This window comes from Pteropus alecto, unplaced genomic scaffold (assembly GCF_000325575.1).
Source record: "Pteropus alecto unplaced genomic scaffold, ASM32557v1 scaffold98, whole genome shotgun sequence".
Taxonomy (NCBI): domain Eukaryota; kingdom Metazoa; phylum Chordata; class Mammalia; order Chiroptera; family Pteropodidae; genus Pteropus; species Pteropus alecto.
The window spans coordinates 21,262,604-21,276,266 of NW_006443570.1; the positions used below are offsets into that span (position 1 = coordinate 21,262,604).

Here is a 13,663-nt window from a genome sequence, read left to right on the forward strand (position 1 = left end):
CGCAGGCTTCGCGCGTCCTGCCAGGGGCGGACCCAGGGCCCCCAGGCGCCCGCCTCCGCTGCGGATAGCCGCTTACGTCAGAGAGGCAAAACCCAGAGGAAGAAGGGGGAAAAAGAAAACGACACGAGGGCGGAAGGGGAAAAACTTTATTTTTTCTCCTATTCTTTTCTGGGGCTGAAGTGAAGAGCAGACGACTGCGCCAGTGCGGGCTTCCCGGAGAGACCCAGGCGCGACCCCAGCCCGCCGCGAGCGGAGGAGCTGGGCCCCGGAGGCCCGAAGGGGTACCCGGCATGTGGGACCCTCAGGACTTTGAGCGCCACTGGCAGGCCGAGTTCCCTGGAGAGGAGGCGCCGGTCCTGCAGCTGGACTCGGTACTGGACATAGAGCGGGAGCTGGAGCGCTGCAAACTCAACCTGAAGCGGCTGCAACAGGTGTTGGCAGAGGAGAAGTTTAAAGTCTTCTACCTGCAGGCAGCCCTGGCCGGGGAGAAGCCGGAGGTCGGCGGCGGGCCCCTTGAGGGGGAAGACGGGGGCAGCGAGGGAGCTTCGGCAGCGGAGCCGGCGCCAGCCGGGCCCGAGCGGGCACAGCCACCACGCGAAGAGGCGGGCGCAGGGGGGGGCTGCGGAGACACCCGGGATCTTGCGTGCCGGGACCCGGAGGTGGCCGTCAGGGCAGAGACTCCTCCATACGTTTGCATGGATCTTCCCACCTGTCCCGGGGCAGCAGGGGCCGGGGGAGCGGTGCGCAGCTTGACTGCCGCCATCCACCAACAGCTGCTGCAGCCTCGTCTCCTCTTCAGGCCCCGAGAAGACTGTGCGCTTCCCGGTCACGATGGCATAGTTCCCAGCGCCCCAGAGCGGTCCTCTGGGACTCGCGCAGGGCGGGGATCGGAGGAGGGCGAGCTGGCCGCCTCGGGCGCGGACGATGGGGGCGACAGCAGTGACCACGACTTCGAGATGGTGGATTGGAACGAGAAATTCGTCCTAGGCCACTTGTTCGTGGCCCCCTGCCGGCTTGGGACCCGTGATGAGGCCGAAAAGCCGGTGCGGGCGTGCAGCCCCCATCGCTGGATGCACCTGATCCCCGGGGGTCGGCGGCAGCAGCGGAAGAGCCGCGACCTAGAGCAGCTAGAATCAGAGGCCAAGGACGGGCTGGGCTCGCCCCTAGCAGTGGACGAGCACCCCCGGCGCGGGGCCCGTGAGCACCTCCCCCCATGGCGGCGCAAGAGATTCCTGCGGATTCCCGAGTGGGACTCGCCCAGCCATAGTTCGCCAGAGAGGGGCAGTGACTGCAGCCACAACAGCTCGGACCACGAAGACGGCTCCTCTGCAGGTAGGCGCACCCCGCTCTAGATCCCCGCCTTGCATCTCCTGGGGGGCTGCTGGCTGCCTCCTGCATCCCATTCCTGGCACATCTTATTGGTCCTGTTTTACCTCAGACTCCTGGCTAGAAGGGATGTAAGATTTATCTGTTCACCTTAAAGCCACTTGTGTAACTGAAAAAAAGATAGTGCAAGGTGATTTCAGCTTGGGCGAGTTTATGAAAATAAGCATTGTGGTGATGGCAGGAGGGTGAGGGAATGGTGCACTTGGCCAGACCATGGGAGGAATCTTTCATTAGGCCTCAGCCTTTCTGCTCTATTGCAACATTACCATTCTTGTCCCTTCCCACTAATCTTCCACAGGTTGGCCAATCATTCCTTTGCACAGGTAATGATAGTATCCTTCTCTGCATAAACTCCAGTCGCTCCCATTTCTCCTGGATTCCTCGATGTAGAAGTCTAGGTCTTCCACTTAATTTTCTGAACATCTCTCTCATTTTCTCCAGCCTATATTTATGTTTGGGCCAAATTGAAACAGACTCTGGGTGGGGGTTGGTGTACATAATCCTCACTGCCTGCCTACCTTTGCTGACTAGCCCCCTTCCTTGCACTTGATCTGTAGCTTCCTAGAAGACTAGGAGTCCTGAGTGGGAAGGGAAGGGCTTAGAATCATAGAGTCTTCATGCTGGCCTAGTGCCCAGAGATCATGTCTCGTGCTCTGCCCTCTCTTCTGAGAACAGGACATGGTCTTAGCCATCTTTGAATCTCCTTGTGATGGTCAGTATGGTGCCTTGCACATAGTAAGTGTTCAATAAAATATTTCTTGAATAAATGGATGATTGCATTAAACTGTCTCCCACCCAGCCCCTCATAGGTTAAGGAGTGGGAATGGGGCTAAAGAGGAAAGGACAGGGATGTGGGGTGGCCTGTGAATGTCCCTTTGGTGCCCTAGGGACCGTCAGGGTCTCCTCAGCCACAGTGAAAGCATAAATTGGTGTCTGGTTAGTTCAAGCTGTGATCAGAAACTTCAGATTCTTTCCTGCTATGTGAAGGAAGGAAAAAGAAAAAAGAAAAAAAGAAATCACTGATGCTGGGATTGTTCCAAAATCTCCATTATTAGATCTTATCGGGTAAGTTTGCGTTTGAATGAAAAACTGTCCACTTTGCTAAAAGCACATTGGAAGGTCCATCAAGTCATCTGTTGTGATCAATTACACTTATTCATTAGCAGAGATTGGCTGCTTTTCCCATAGGTCATGCTTTTGCCTCCTGTGCTAGTAACATATTTTATGTGCCCATTTAACTTAAAGGAAGAGTCTGAAGATTTCACTCTAATGCCAAGTTCCAAATGCCCTCAGTGGAGGCTACTCAAGTGGCCCAGAGCTGCTTCAGAATTGGCTCGAATCCCATCTCTACTCAGTTCCACATCAATCACCCTGCCGGGTATGCCCAATGCACTGGATTTTCTCCAGAGAGTGACTTATTTTTGTGAACTGTCTTCTTTCTAAAGACACCTTACCACATAGAGCACCTTGATGCAGATTAGGAATTTATCATTTCTTCTGGCCTAACGATTTACAGAAGGTCCCCCTTTTGGGTGGATCGATGATTAAAAAAAAAAAAGAAGAAAAAGAAAAAGGTTCTCCTTCCTTTAGACTGAAGACTCCAACCAGGGCACATGTCTGGCACTTATGGTTTTGGCTAGTGGTACCTGGGCCGTATTTCTAGCCCCATCTCAAGATCTTTCTGCAAAGCAAGTTTTGTAGGGAATCCCTGTGCAACTGCATGTGGGGGCCCTGCCTACTGTCTCCAAAACCTCCCCAGTGAGAAGATGAATAGGAGTGGACATGCATATGCATACATGTATGCACAAACATCCACACACTCCTATACATGTATACAACTGTGCACACAATCACACACATGTGTGCATGGGTATGCAATCTAGGAGAAAGAGCCTTAAGACATACAGAGAGGCACTAGACTGGAGGGATTAAGGGCAGGTGTTTTCACACTGTGAGTGACAGCCCACTGAAATCAGTGTGATGAGGAATAAAAGCATAGCCAGGCCTTCCTTGGCCATCCTTGTCTGCCCTTGCTTTATTTTTCCCCATCATACTCACCAAATTACCACCTTAGATGGTAGGATTTTGCATGTGGATCTTATTCATCTTTTTCTCTAGTAAAATGCAAGCTCCAAGAGGACAAGAATTTTTATCTCTTTTATTCACTGACATAGCTCCAAAGTTTAGAATAGTGTCTAACATATAATAAGTGTTCCATACATATTTGTTGAATGATATATTCTTTTAATGGGATGGACTAGAATAGAAAACATCAGACTGCATTGCACATGGTAACGGCATTTTTCTGTTTAAAAAGTTTGTTTCGATTATGTATAAATGCGTGAGTGTATCCTGCATCCTGATATAGAATGTATTTCTTGCTGTAGGTAGGACAAAAAGCTTCGAAAATGCTGATGAAGACCATGGGCTCTGAAGCTAGACTGCTTGTGTGACCTTGGGAGAAGTTATTTGAATTTTCTATGTCTCAGCTTTCTCATCTATAAAATGAAGCTAATAAACGCTGCTTATCTTTTACTATTGATGTGAAGTATAAATGGAATACTATTTCTAAAGGACTTTGAACAAGTCCTGGCACATAGCTCCTGCTCTAAGTACTTTACACTAACTATGACTACAGGTTGTTTTCTTTGAGTTGATGCTTCAAAGATCATTCTAGATCTTTGAAGATCATCTATATCATTCTGGATCACAGATGGTGTGTTTTCCTATGATGAATGTATTTTTCTTGGCAAGGCTCTAGCTCTTTCTAGAACGTTCCGGGCAGCAGGGAAAGACCCAGGGCAGAGTGGTCATCCTAGTTTGTGAGGCATTCTTGCTGGATTGGCCCTCATGTTGTTTCTCTCTTTCCATCAGCAATCATGCCCATTTTCTTATTTTATTTTTTAAATTTAATTTAAAAAATTAAATTTATTGGGGTGACATTGGTTAATAAAATTATATAGGTTTCAAAAGGTACAATTCTATAATACATCATCTGTATATTGAATTGTGTTCACCACCCAAAATTAAATCTCCTTCTGTCACCATATATTTGACCCCCTTTACCCTTTTCTATCTCCTTTCCCCACCCCCATTACCCTCTGGTAACCAGTAAACTGTTGTCTGTGTCTATAAGTTTGCGTTTGTCTTGTTCATTTGTTGCTTTCAGTTTTTATATTCCACGTAAGTGAAATCACGTGGTTTTCAACTTCTTCCGTCTGAGTTTTTTGACTTTGCATGACAATCTCAAAATCCATCCATGTTGTCTCAAATGGCAATATTTTATCTTTTCTTATGGCTGAGTAATATTCCATTGTATATAAGTACCATATCTTTATCCAATCACCTATCAAAGGGCACTTCGGTTGTTTCCATGTCTTGGCCACTGTAAATAATGCTGCAGTGAGCATAGGGCTGCATATATCTTTACAGATAAATGTGTTCAAATTTTGGGGATAGAAATCCAGAAGAGAGGGATTGCTAGGTCATATGGTAATTCTTTTCTTAATTTTTTGAGGAACCTCCATACTGTTTTCCATAGTGGCTGTACCAACATACATTCCCACCCAGCAGTGTATAAGGGTTTCATATCCCCCAAAACTTCTCCAACGCTTGTTATTTCCTGTCTTGTTGATCCCATTTTCTGTATTCAGATATCCTTACCTGAAGATTGGATTTACTGGGCAATTCAGGCTTTGCCTTCCTCTCAGGGTTTCAAGGAGAGAGAACACAGGAGACCTCTTGTAAGGCCCAGAGGCAGAGGGGCTCCCTGCCTTAGAAAAATGCTCTTTTCTCTCTGATGACAGGCAGATCCCCACACCAAGACACATTTTTTTTTCTACATATAGTAGCCAAATCAGAGTTTAAATAAATTAGAATGCCTATTCTTTAATATCTTCCTTTTAGCACCTCGTGGCCTTGATTAGTACCAAGAAAAACTAGGCCATGTTGCCATAGATGAGGGTGATGATGTGAATGGGATGGGTTGGGGACTATAGAGCTAGAATCAGCTGTGTTGGGTCATGTGTGCAATGAAGTCAGACCTGTGTCTGTGCCCTGTCTCTGCCCCTCACTAGATGTGAGGCCATGGGCAAGCCACTGACCTTTCTCATCTATTAGATGAGAATAACGAGAATAGCTAACACTTACTGAGGGCTTACTTTGTGTCAGCTCCTGTTCTAAGTACTTTACACATACTAACTCATTTATACCACACAACAGCTTCATGAGATGACCAGTAGGATTATTTTTATTTTACATATTAGAATCTTGAGGCCCAGAGAGCTTCAATAACCCAGTCCCAGGTCACCCAGCTTATAAGTGACATTTAGGATTTGAACCCAAGCAGTCTGACTCCTGAGCCTGTGCTTTCAAATAATAGCAGCTACCCCTTGGTAGTTAAGTTTAAATACAATAAAATATTTAAAGAGTTTAACAAAGCATTTGTTAAGTGCATATATGTGTGCGTGCATTATTATTTTCTTTACCGCTAAAGTCCCCATCAAATCAATCCATCTGCTGCTAAGGTCAACCATCAGGGCTGCTGCCCACCCGTGGGGCTCTTGGGTGGACTTGGCCTCACAGATAAACAGACCACCTGCTGGATTTGAGACCTCCTCTCCTCAGCTGGGCACTCTTGGGCAGCCACAACTGCATGTCCTCATTTTTACCTTTCATGCTGACATGCTTCTGGACCACTCTTGCCATAGAGGTTGAAAGGTTTGTCCTTCTCAGGGTTTATGCATTCCTTCCACAGCCTGTAGCGTCCCTGTACCACACATGCACTCCTTCTGGACCAAAGTACACCCTACTAGCAAAGCCCAAAAGTGGCTTTTAGAGTCAGGCATCCTTTCGCCTGGTTTTAGTTCAGATGACGAAGTAAATATCATTAATATTTTTAATTGGTAGCATTTTCTCCTGCATTAAACTCTGTTCAGCGGAGGACAAGCAGTCTCTGTTTTTGCTGGCTCTTGGAATCCATCCATCCATCCATCTATCCATCCATCCATCCATTCATCTCACTCAACAAGGATTTATCAAGGTCTTACTTCAAGCCTCTGTGTTAAGGGCCAAGACTGCAAAGATTCTCACTGACTTTTTGGCTCCTGGGGTAGAAACCATAGGTTTTTAGATAAAGAAACAACTTCCCAGCAGATAACTTGTTAAATCTTGAAATGAGCAGCTAATGAATTGTTATTTAGAACCTCAGCAACATTCAAGAGCCTAAAACAAGAGGAGATCTTAGAGTTGGTCTCATCATCTTGCCCCTCTCCAGACAGGTGAGGACCCCAGAGCCCTTAAAAGTAACCTCAAGGTCACATGCTCATGACCCTCAAGGCAGGGCCTACGAGCTAGATCTAGGCTCTTTCCTTTGTACCCTATGGCCTTTTCTTTCCTAGGATTTTAGGCTGAGAACACTAAAGATGTGAGTTCTGTCAGAGTTATAGTAACAGCAGACCATCTTGTTTAGACTTACAGTGCGTGGAAATGATTAGTCCCATTTTATAGGTGAAGATGCTGAAGCTTGGAGAAGTAAAGAAATTTACCCAGAGTCAAACAGCTTGTATGATGTCAGCACTTGAACTTTGGTCAGTCTTATAAAGCTGACACTTTAACTTCTAGCATGTAATATTGTCCCGGGCCAGCTATAGAATCCTCGATTTCTCAACATGGGAGGCCTTGCCAGCAGATTCTGCCAAGCTGCCGAGGGAGATTTTTTATTTTTAATCTTCTTGGGAAATGCATTTCCTGCCAGGTACTCATGTTACCTAGGTCGTTTGAAACCTGACTTTTTTCCCCCCTTCCCATTAGTGACTAATGAGATTTTTTGCTCCAGAAAGAATTCCTGTGTTCAGCGGATGTGTTTGAATAACTTAATTCAAAGTATTGAATTTTCAGCGTTTGCTGTGATAGAGTAATTTTTTCCCCATTCCCTGTTGCGGAGAGTTATTAAAAAACTATTTGAGACACATGAGCTGGTGGCTGGCTGTGATTCATTTGTAACTGGAGTCGACATTGCATCACTGTTTCCTTGGTTCTTCAATGTTGGCCTCCCCCCTCCCCTCACCCCCACTATCTTAGCCTCAGCCACACCTCAGGATCAGAGGGCAGTGGGAGGGTTTGTTTAACAATTCCTTCCTCCTCTACAAGTAGTAAATGCAACTAAGTCTGAAAACTTTTCTGTTCCCCTAGTCTGTTTTTATTCTGGTTAAGAAACTGTTCACAAAGCAGTTGGCTCTATATATGATTCTAGATCTTTGTATTTTAAAAGTTAGGATCTTCATACATTCTCCTGGCTTTGAAATAATGGTACAAACATTTTCTGCATCTGAAAATTGGGCTCGATGTTCCCCAGCTTGAAGGTTGTGGTTTACGCTGAATAAGTTACTGACTTTCTCTAAGCCTCAGGTTTCTGTCTGCCAAGTGGAGGTGATAACGATAGGACTATGTCATAGACTTGTGAAGTTTCAATGAGATGATGTGTTTAAAGTGTACAGCACACGGGCAGGCACATAAGTGTTTAATAAATCTTGGATAGTGTTATTTTTGCTGTTCTAAGTACAGGAATTGTCAATTGGCTGAACCAAGCCACAGCTCATATTCACATCTCTTTATGTAATGAAGTTCCCCAAGCCTCTTTGTCTACCTCTTCCTCTTTTTTTTCTCACCACCCTCCAGGTCCAGAGGTGTTTTGCTCCTTTGGAGGGAGACAAGTTTTCTTGTTCCTTTATAGTCCCTGGTCTTTTCCCAGTCAAGTCCTGTATTCCTCCAACATCTTTAAAATGTCATCTGGCTTCTTATCTTCTACTCTCTACCCACTTGCTTTCAGGCAGTGCCCATTCCTGCCAGTGTCTTTTCTGTGTTCTTTCTGGCATTTGAGATGCCCTCCCACCTCCATTTGCCCAGTCACAAAGCCAACCCTTCCTTTAATACCTGGCTTTTTCATGGAACCTTGTATTGTTTCAGATATGGGTTTGCTGCATAGGACAAAATCTCGAAAAGTAGTTTAAGCAGGATAGTGGCTTATTTATCTCCCATGTAAAAGAATTCCAGAAGTGAGCAGTCCAGGGAGAATACTGTGACTTTACTGTCATCGGAAATTCAGGCTTCTTTTTCTTCTCTGTTTTTCTGTCTCAAGGTTGCCTCATGGTCCAAAATAGCCACTAGAAATCCGGCCATCACATTCATGTTTCAGACATGAATTAGAAGAAAGGAGGAAGGACATAAGAGTGAGTGACAGCTGTTGGTCTGCCTTTTAAGGCACTTTCCTGAAAGCCTCTCTTGAAAATTTCTGTTTAGATCTCATTAGCCACCTCTAGCTCCAAGGGAGCCTGGGAAATGTAGTATTTTATCTAGGCATATGGCCACCTTATATAAAATAGGGGCTCTGTTACAGGAAAAATGGAAGAATTGATATTGAGCAGGCAACTTGCAGCCTCTGGCACAAGCCTTTTCCAACTACTCCAACCCCTCTTGTGGTTCTTAGAGCGAGCCCCACACTCACACAATTGTCTTATTATTGTGCCATCTATTAATTCATTGAGCCAATGAACAAATAATGACTGAACCACTGCTCTGTGCAAGGCACGATGCCTTTTATATATTTACTGTGAAGTGTTGCTCTCAAATCAAGAGCTTAGCTGGCTCCTTGAGAGCAAGGATCATGGCTCATGCTTCCCTTTCTCCCTCACATCTTTCACGGGGCTGGACACATGGCAGGCCCTTGACAAGTACCTGGTTGATTGTGGAACAGTCACAAACGAGAAATTCAATGAAAATATAAATTCCTTGACTTGATACTATGCTAGACAATTCTGGCAATTGTGTAAGGTTTGTTTGGGTTCAGTAGAGCATGGGGCATCTATAAACATTAGGGTTGCATTGTAGCCACATGTACTTGTCCAGGTGTTGGGGTAGATTTGACTATTTTGGAAACTGGACTCTGTGTACCAAACTAGAATTATAAGCAGAAATCTCTGTGCCCACCTGACTTTCTTTACCACAGCTCTGTCTCTGTAGCTGTATTTACACCACATGAATCTCTCGTTATTTCTGCACTGCTTAGCTGCAGAGTAAATCTGCATTCTTTCCGCAGTAAGCATTAGCTTTGGTGTCTGTTTCTGCCTTCTCATTTGATCCTTTCTCTCGTCTGTCTGAGACAAGACCGTCTGAAGAGAGGTTGCCTAGAGCTTATGTCACATCTTGCGTCTGCTGAGAAAATGATTGTTTTAAAATTTTTATTGGCACTTAGGAGGAAAGGAACTAGAATATATTTAGCCTCTACTAGCTGCAAGGCACTATGTTAAGTGCTTAACTTACATTATCACACTTAATATTCAGAACAGTCTACTGTTCTAACTGTAAAGTAAATCCTACCTTTCTCATTTTGCAAATGAGGAAACTGAGGCTCTGACTGGTTAACAAGTCCCAGTTTGCTTACAGTTAAGTAATAGGGTTGATTATTTTTTTCCTCTTGTTTAACTAATTAGTTAATTTTATTGAGAGAGAATTCACATACTATAAATTTTATCCTTTTAAAGTATACAGTCGTGGTTTTTAGTGTATTCACAAAGTTGTGCACCATCGCCATTCTCTAATTCCAGACCATTTCATCAGGTGGGCCTATTTTTGAGTCTGGGCTTCTCCCACAACCATCCCCTTTCCTTTTTTAATTTGCTACATACAGTGATTTAAAATATCTAGACCAGATCTAGGGAAACTTCAGGGCTTGTTTGGATGAGATAAGTACATAAAAGACCATCCGCCTCTTCAGTCACTTTCCCATCACTGTGGTGGTCCAGGTGCCTCTTTGAATTGCTGCCAAATGGAGCTGGCCTAATTCCTCTGACCCCATCTTCCCCTGTTTGTTTTTTGGACTTGAAGCAGGGGACGGAACGTCCCAAACTTAAGGTTCCATGAGCACTTTTCATTCCTGCCCTGGGGTTGTGGTTGGCATGGTGAGAGGAGCCCTTATACTGACGTGTGTCCTTTTTGTCTTCGTAGCCCCAGAATGTCATTGTGCCTGGCATAGAGAAGGTTCTCAATAAATGTTCGTGAATATCTAAATGTTCATTTCATCACTTCTAATCTAAACCACTGCAATAACCAGCTGTTCTGCCTCCAACCTTTCTCCTTCAGTCCCAGGTTTAATTTCTGCATTAAAGACAAAGTGATTGCTCTAGACCCAAAATCTCATTAGATTAGACTGAAGTGATTATACTGGCTGGCTGTCCCTTTAAAAAGCTCCCCCGCTAAAACCCTACTTAGCAACTGATACTTTAATGCTATTGGCCAGCATTGGGTCACATGGCCCTTTGCCACCTGGAGAGCAGGCAAATCAGGAATTTTAGCTCTTCAGCCTCTGTTGTAAAGAGTGATAAGAGACTGTGAATGGCTTTTGGAAAATCAGCCTAGTGTCAATGTCATAGTTCTTTCCTGAACTTTGTACATTCACTCACTGGAGCAATTAGAAAATGGTTTGACATGGTTTGCTTCTTTGTTACCTCCACTGGATTCTAAGCACTTAAAGTGGATATGTGTTAAAAGGGAACCACTTCTTTTTAATTCTAATATCCCGCCCCTAGCACAATGCTGGCATATTGTATTTACTGAACAAATAAAAGGATGATTGTACATTTTCTAGTAAGAATTTTGTGGAATTGGACTATCTGGGCAAACTATTGAGATCTCTAAGCATTTAAAGACCTTTTTCTTTTTCTCCTTCTCTTCTTCCTCCTCTTCTGTGCCTTTATCCTCATCGATTCCTCCCCTTCTCTTCTTTCTTGGACCAGTAGGACAAATTGATAAGTCCTATTCTAGAGCTGAGATTCTCAAGGGCTGAGGTGGGTTTTTCTTCCTAAAGCCGTTTTCAGACTTCACATGCCCCCGGGAAATGACGATGTGTGCCTTTCTAGCTTACTCCCATGTCCACCTGCCCACCAGTTGAGAATTTGTCATTGTGTGCCCCTCTTCCTGATGGGCATGTGTTGTTTCCTAAAGGTGGGCAATGCAGAAAAAGGCTGATACTTCAAATCTGGCCAGCTAGGCCCTCCCCAACTAATGGAGACCTGTGCTCGTCATTAGGACTGTAAACTAAAGAGTTTGGTTCCCTCTTGCTTTCCAGGAACGTGTTAAGTAAGATTACATCTCTGGTTCCCTTGAAATTGGGTATTTGCTTAGTTCTATCCAGTGAGTTTGAATGAAAGAGATGTGTGCCACTTCTGGACCAGAGCACTTAATGCTGGTGAGACCCTTCAGGGATCCTGTTTCTTTGTTATTACAATGCACAATGTTCCAGTGGATGACTGCTCTGTCAGCCCGGGTCCTAGAGAGGGGGAAGCAGAGCAGAGCTCCCAGTCAGCACTCAATGGATGTTTATTAGAGTGAGAAATACACCAGTGTTATTTTAAGCCACTGAAATATTTGATACAGTTTATTACCGCAGCATTACCTAGTTAATCCTGACCGATACAAACACCTGACTTATATTCACACAGAAAGAATGGCTCTTCTGAGCCAAAGAAATCAAAGTATTTTCCTTAAAACCTCTAATTTCTCTTCTCATTAAAGCCAAATGGTAACATAGCTGTTTGTATGTGTATGTGAGAGAATGGATCTCAAAAAGGTACAAAACAATGTTAGAAACGGCTAAATTGTTTTACCATTGTTCCATTCAGTGATTTGCTAGAAGGATTCATAAGAGTCAATAACAGATTATACTCATGGCTAAGATTTTTACAGAAGATACAGAGCAAAAGCAGTAAGAAAAATATATGTGTCAACAGACTCCAGAGAGGTCTAGCACAAGCTTTTGATGTCCTTCCCTGTCTGAGGCCATGTAGGAGTGCTCTGTCTCTAATAGCAAACTGATGCAGGACAGGGCGAATTCTCAGGGGAGACCAAGCCCCACACTGAGAGGAGGGTTCTTGGTGGAGAGTGTAGAAAGAATTCAAACACACCAAAGTTAGAGTCAAAAGGAAAGTTTATTAGAGAAGGGGTAACATTCCGTAGACAGAATGCAGTCTCCTCTCAGAGGCAGAGAGAGACTGAGAGGGACAAAGGCAAAAGAGAGAGACAAGGACTGTAAGAGAGACAGAATAAAGGCACTGAGAGGGACCCAGAGTGTTTGGGGAATTCAGTTTACATATCGTTCTTTAGTTCCTGTGAGTTACAGTTTAAAGACTTTGTTTACCCATTTTCCTTTGATATGAACATACAGTGAGGAAAGATAGGAGTATGTAGCATGAAAAGGTAAGAATATGTAGTGTGAAAGTCCTGATGGCAGTTCCCACTCTTTAATCCATAGGTTCCCCATGGTGTTAGCCATAGGGAATGAATGATTTTATTTTGTGTAGGGGCCACTTAAAGATCCTGTTTTTCCTGTTTCCTCCTCACTGGGTGGGGAAATGGGTTGTTTTGCTATGCCGGCCGAAGCCTTCCTTTGTTTCCTCCTTGTCTGGCTGCAGGGCTGATCAGCATATTGCAGTCCCTGAATATAGCTTAACGCTTTAGTTCTCTTGCCTCCTCCCTATGTTAAAATTACTAAGACTTATATGGAATAAGACTCCCGCAAAATGAAACCAGATGTACATTACTACTCTTGATGTTTGTACAAAGGAACCCCACAAGCCATTACAGCATGGTCCATTGTTCCAGGTGCAAAATGATGAAATCACTAATGTAGTGAAAAGGATACTAGAACTAAAAACCATGGAAACCTATTTTGTCCACAATGTCATTGACCTAGTGGTATATTAACTTTATCTGTGAGAGTAGATGGTCTAAATGTCTGATTGTTCAGATCTCTCAGAACTGTTTTTGCACATTTGAAATGAGTGCGACACTCAGGAAAGTTCCAGAAGTGCAATGCAATTTTTCAAGATCTTTATTAATTAGATTTTGGGGGCCGTCCTCACAACCTATTCATCACTTACACATTCATTTATTTCAAATCATAAGAAATAGACTTATAAACAAAAGTTTAAAGTATCAATTCGTAATTTGGGGTTCTTGACTATAATGAAATCGTTTTGCCATGCCAGGTATTTGGTAAAAGTATATATTACACATTTTAATCAGAACAGCCCCATGAGACTCAGTATTTTATTCCCATTCTACGGTACTAAGTCTAGAAACATTGAATCACTTGCCCAAGTCACATAGCTAATAAATGACAGAACTAGAATTGGAACCCAGCTCTTTCTGGGGCCAAAGATACTCTGTTTCATCTCATTATTAACTCTTACTCTCTCCAGGCTGCAGCTCCTCATTTGTAAAA

At 44.0% G+C, this 13,663-nt stretch overlaps 1 protein-coding gene across 3 annotated transcripts; it reads left to right on the top strand.

Annotated features, from left to right (window-relative positions):
• The first annotated feature begins 28 nt into the window (after positions 1-28).
• On the top strand, positions 29-8,759 carry LOC102882693. 3 transcript variants are annotated; one of them, XR_003043973.1, is made up of 3 exons: positions 29-1,332; positions 1,685-2,451; positions 3,774-3,924. XR_003043973.1 is itself a non-coding variant. In XM_025041843.1 (2 exons), the coding sequence occupies exons 1-2, from the start codon at positions 291-293 to the stop codon at positions 8,551-8,553; spliced, it is 1,071 nt and encodes a 356-aa protein (XP_024897611.1). In that variant the 5' UTR covers positions 29-290; the 3' UTR covers positions 8,554-8,759. The 3 variants fall into 3 exon arrangements, 2 of the variants coding, with proteins under 2 accessions (XP_024897611.1, XP_006925106.1); XM_025041843.1 differs by lacking the exons at positions 1,685-2,451; positions 3,774-3,924 and adding an exon at positions 8,525-8,759; XM_006925044.3 differs by lacking the exon at positions 1,685-2,451.
• Positions 8,760-13,663: the final 4,904 nt, after the last annotated feature.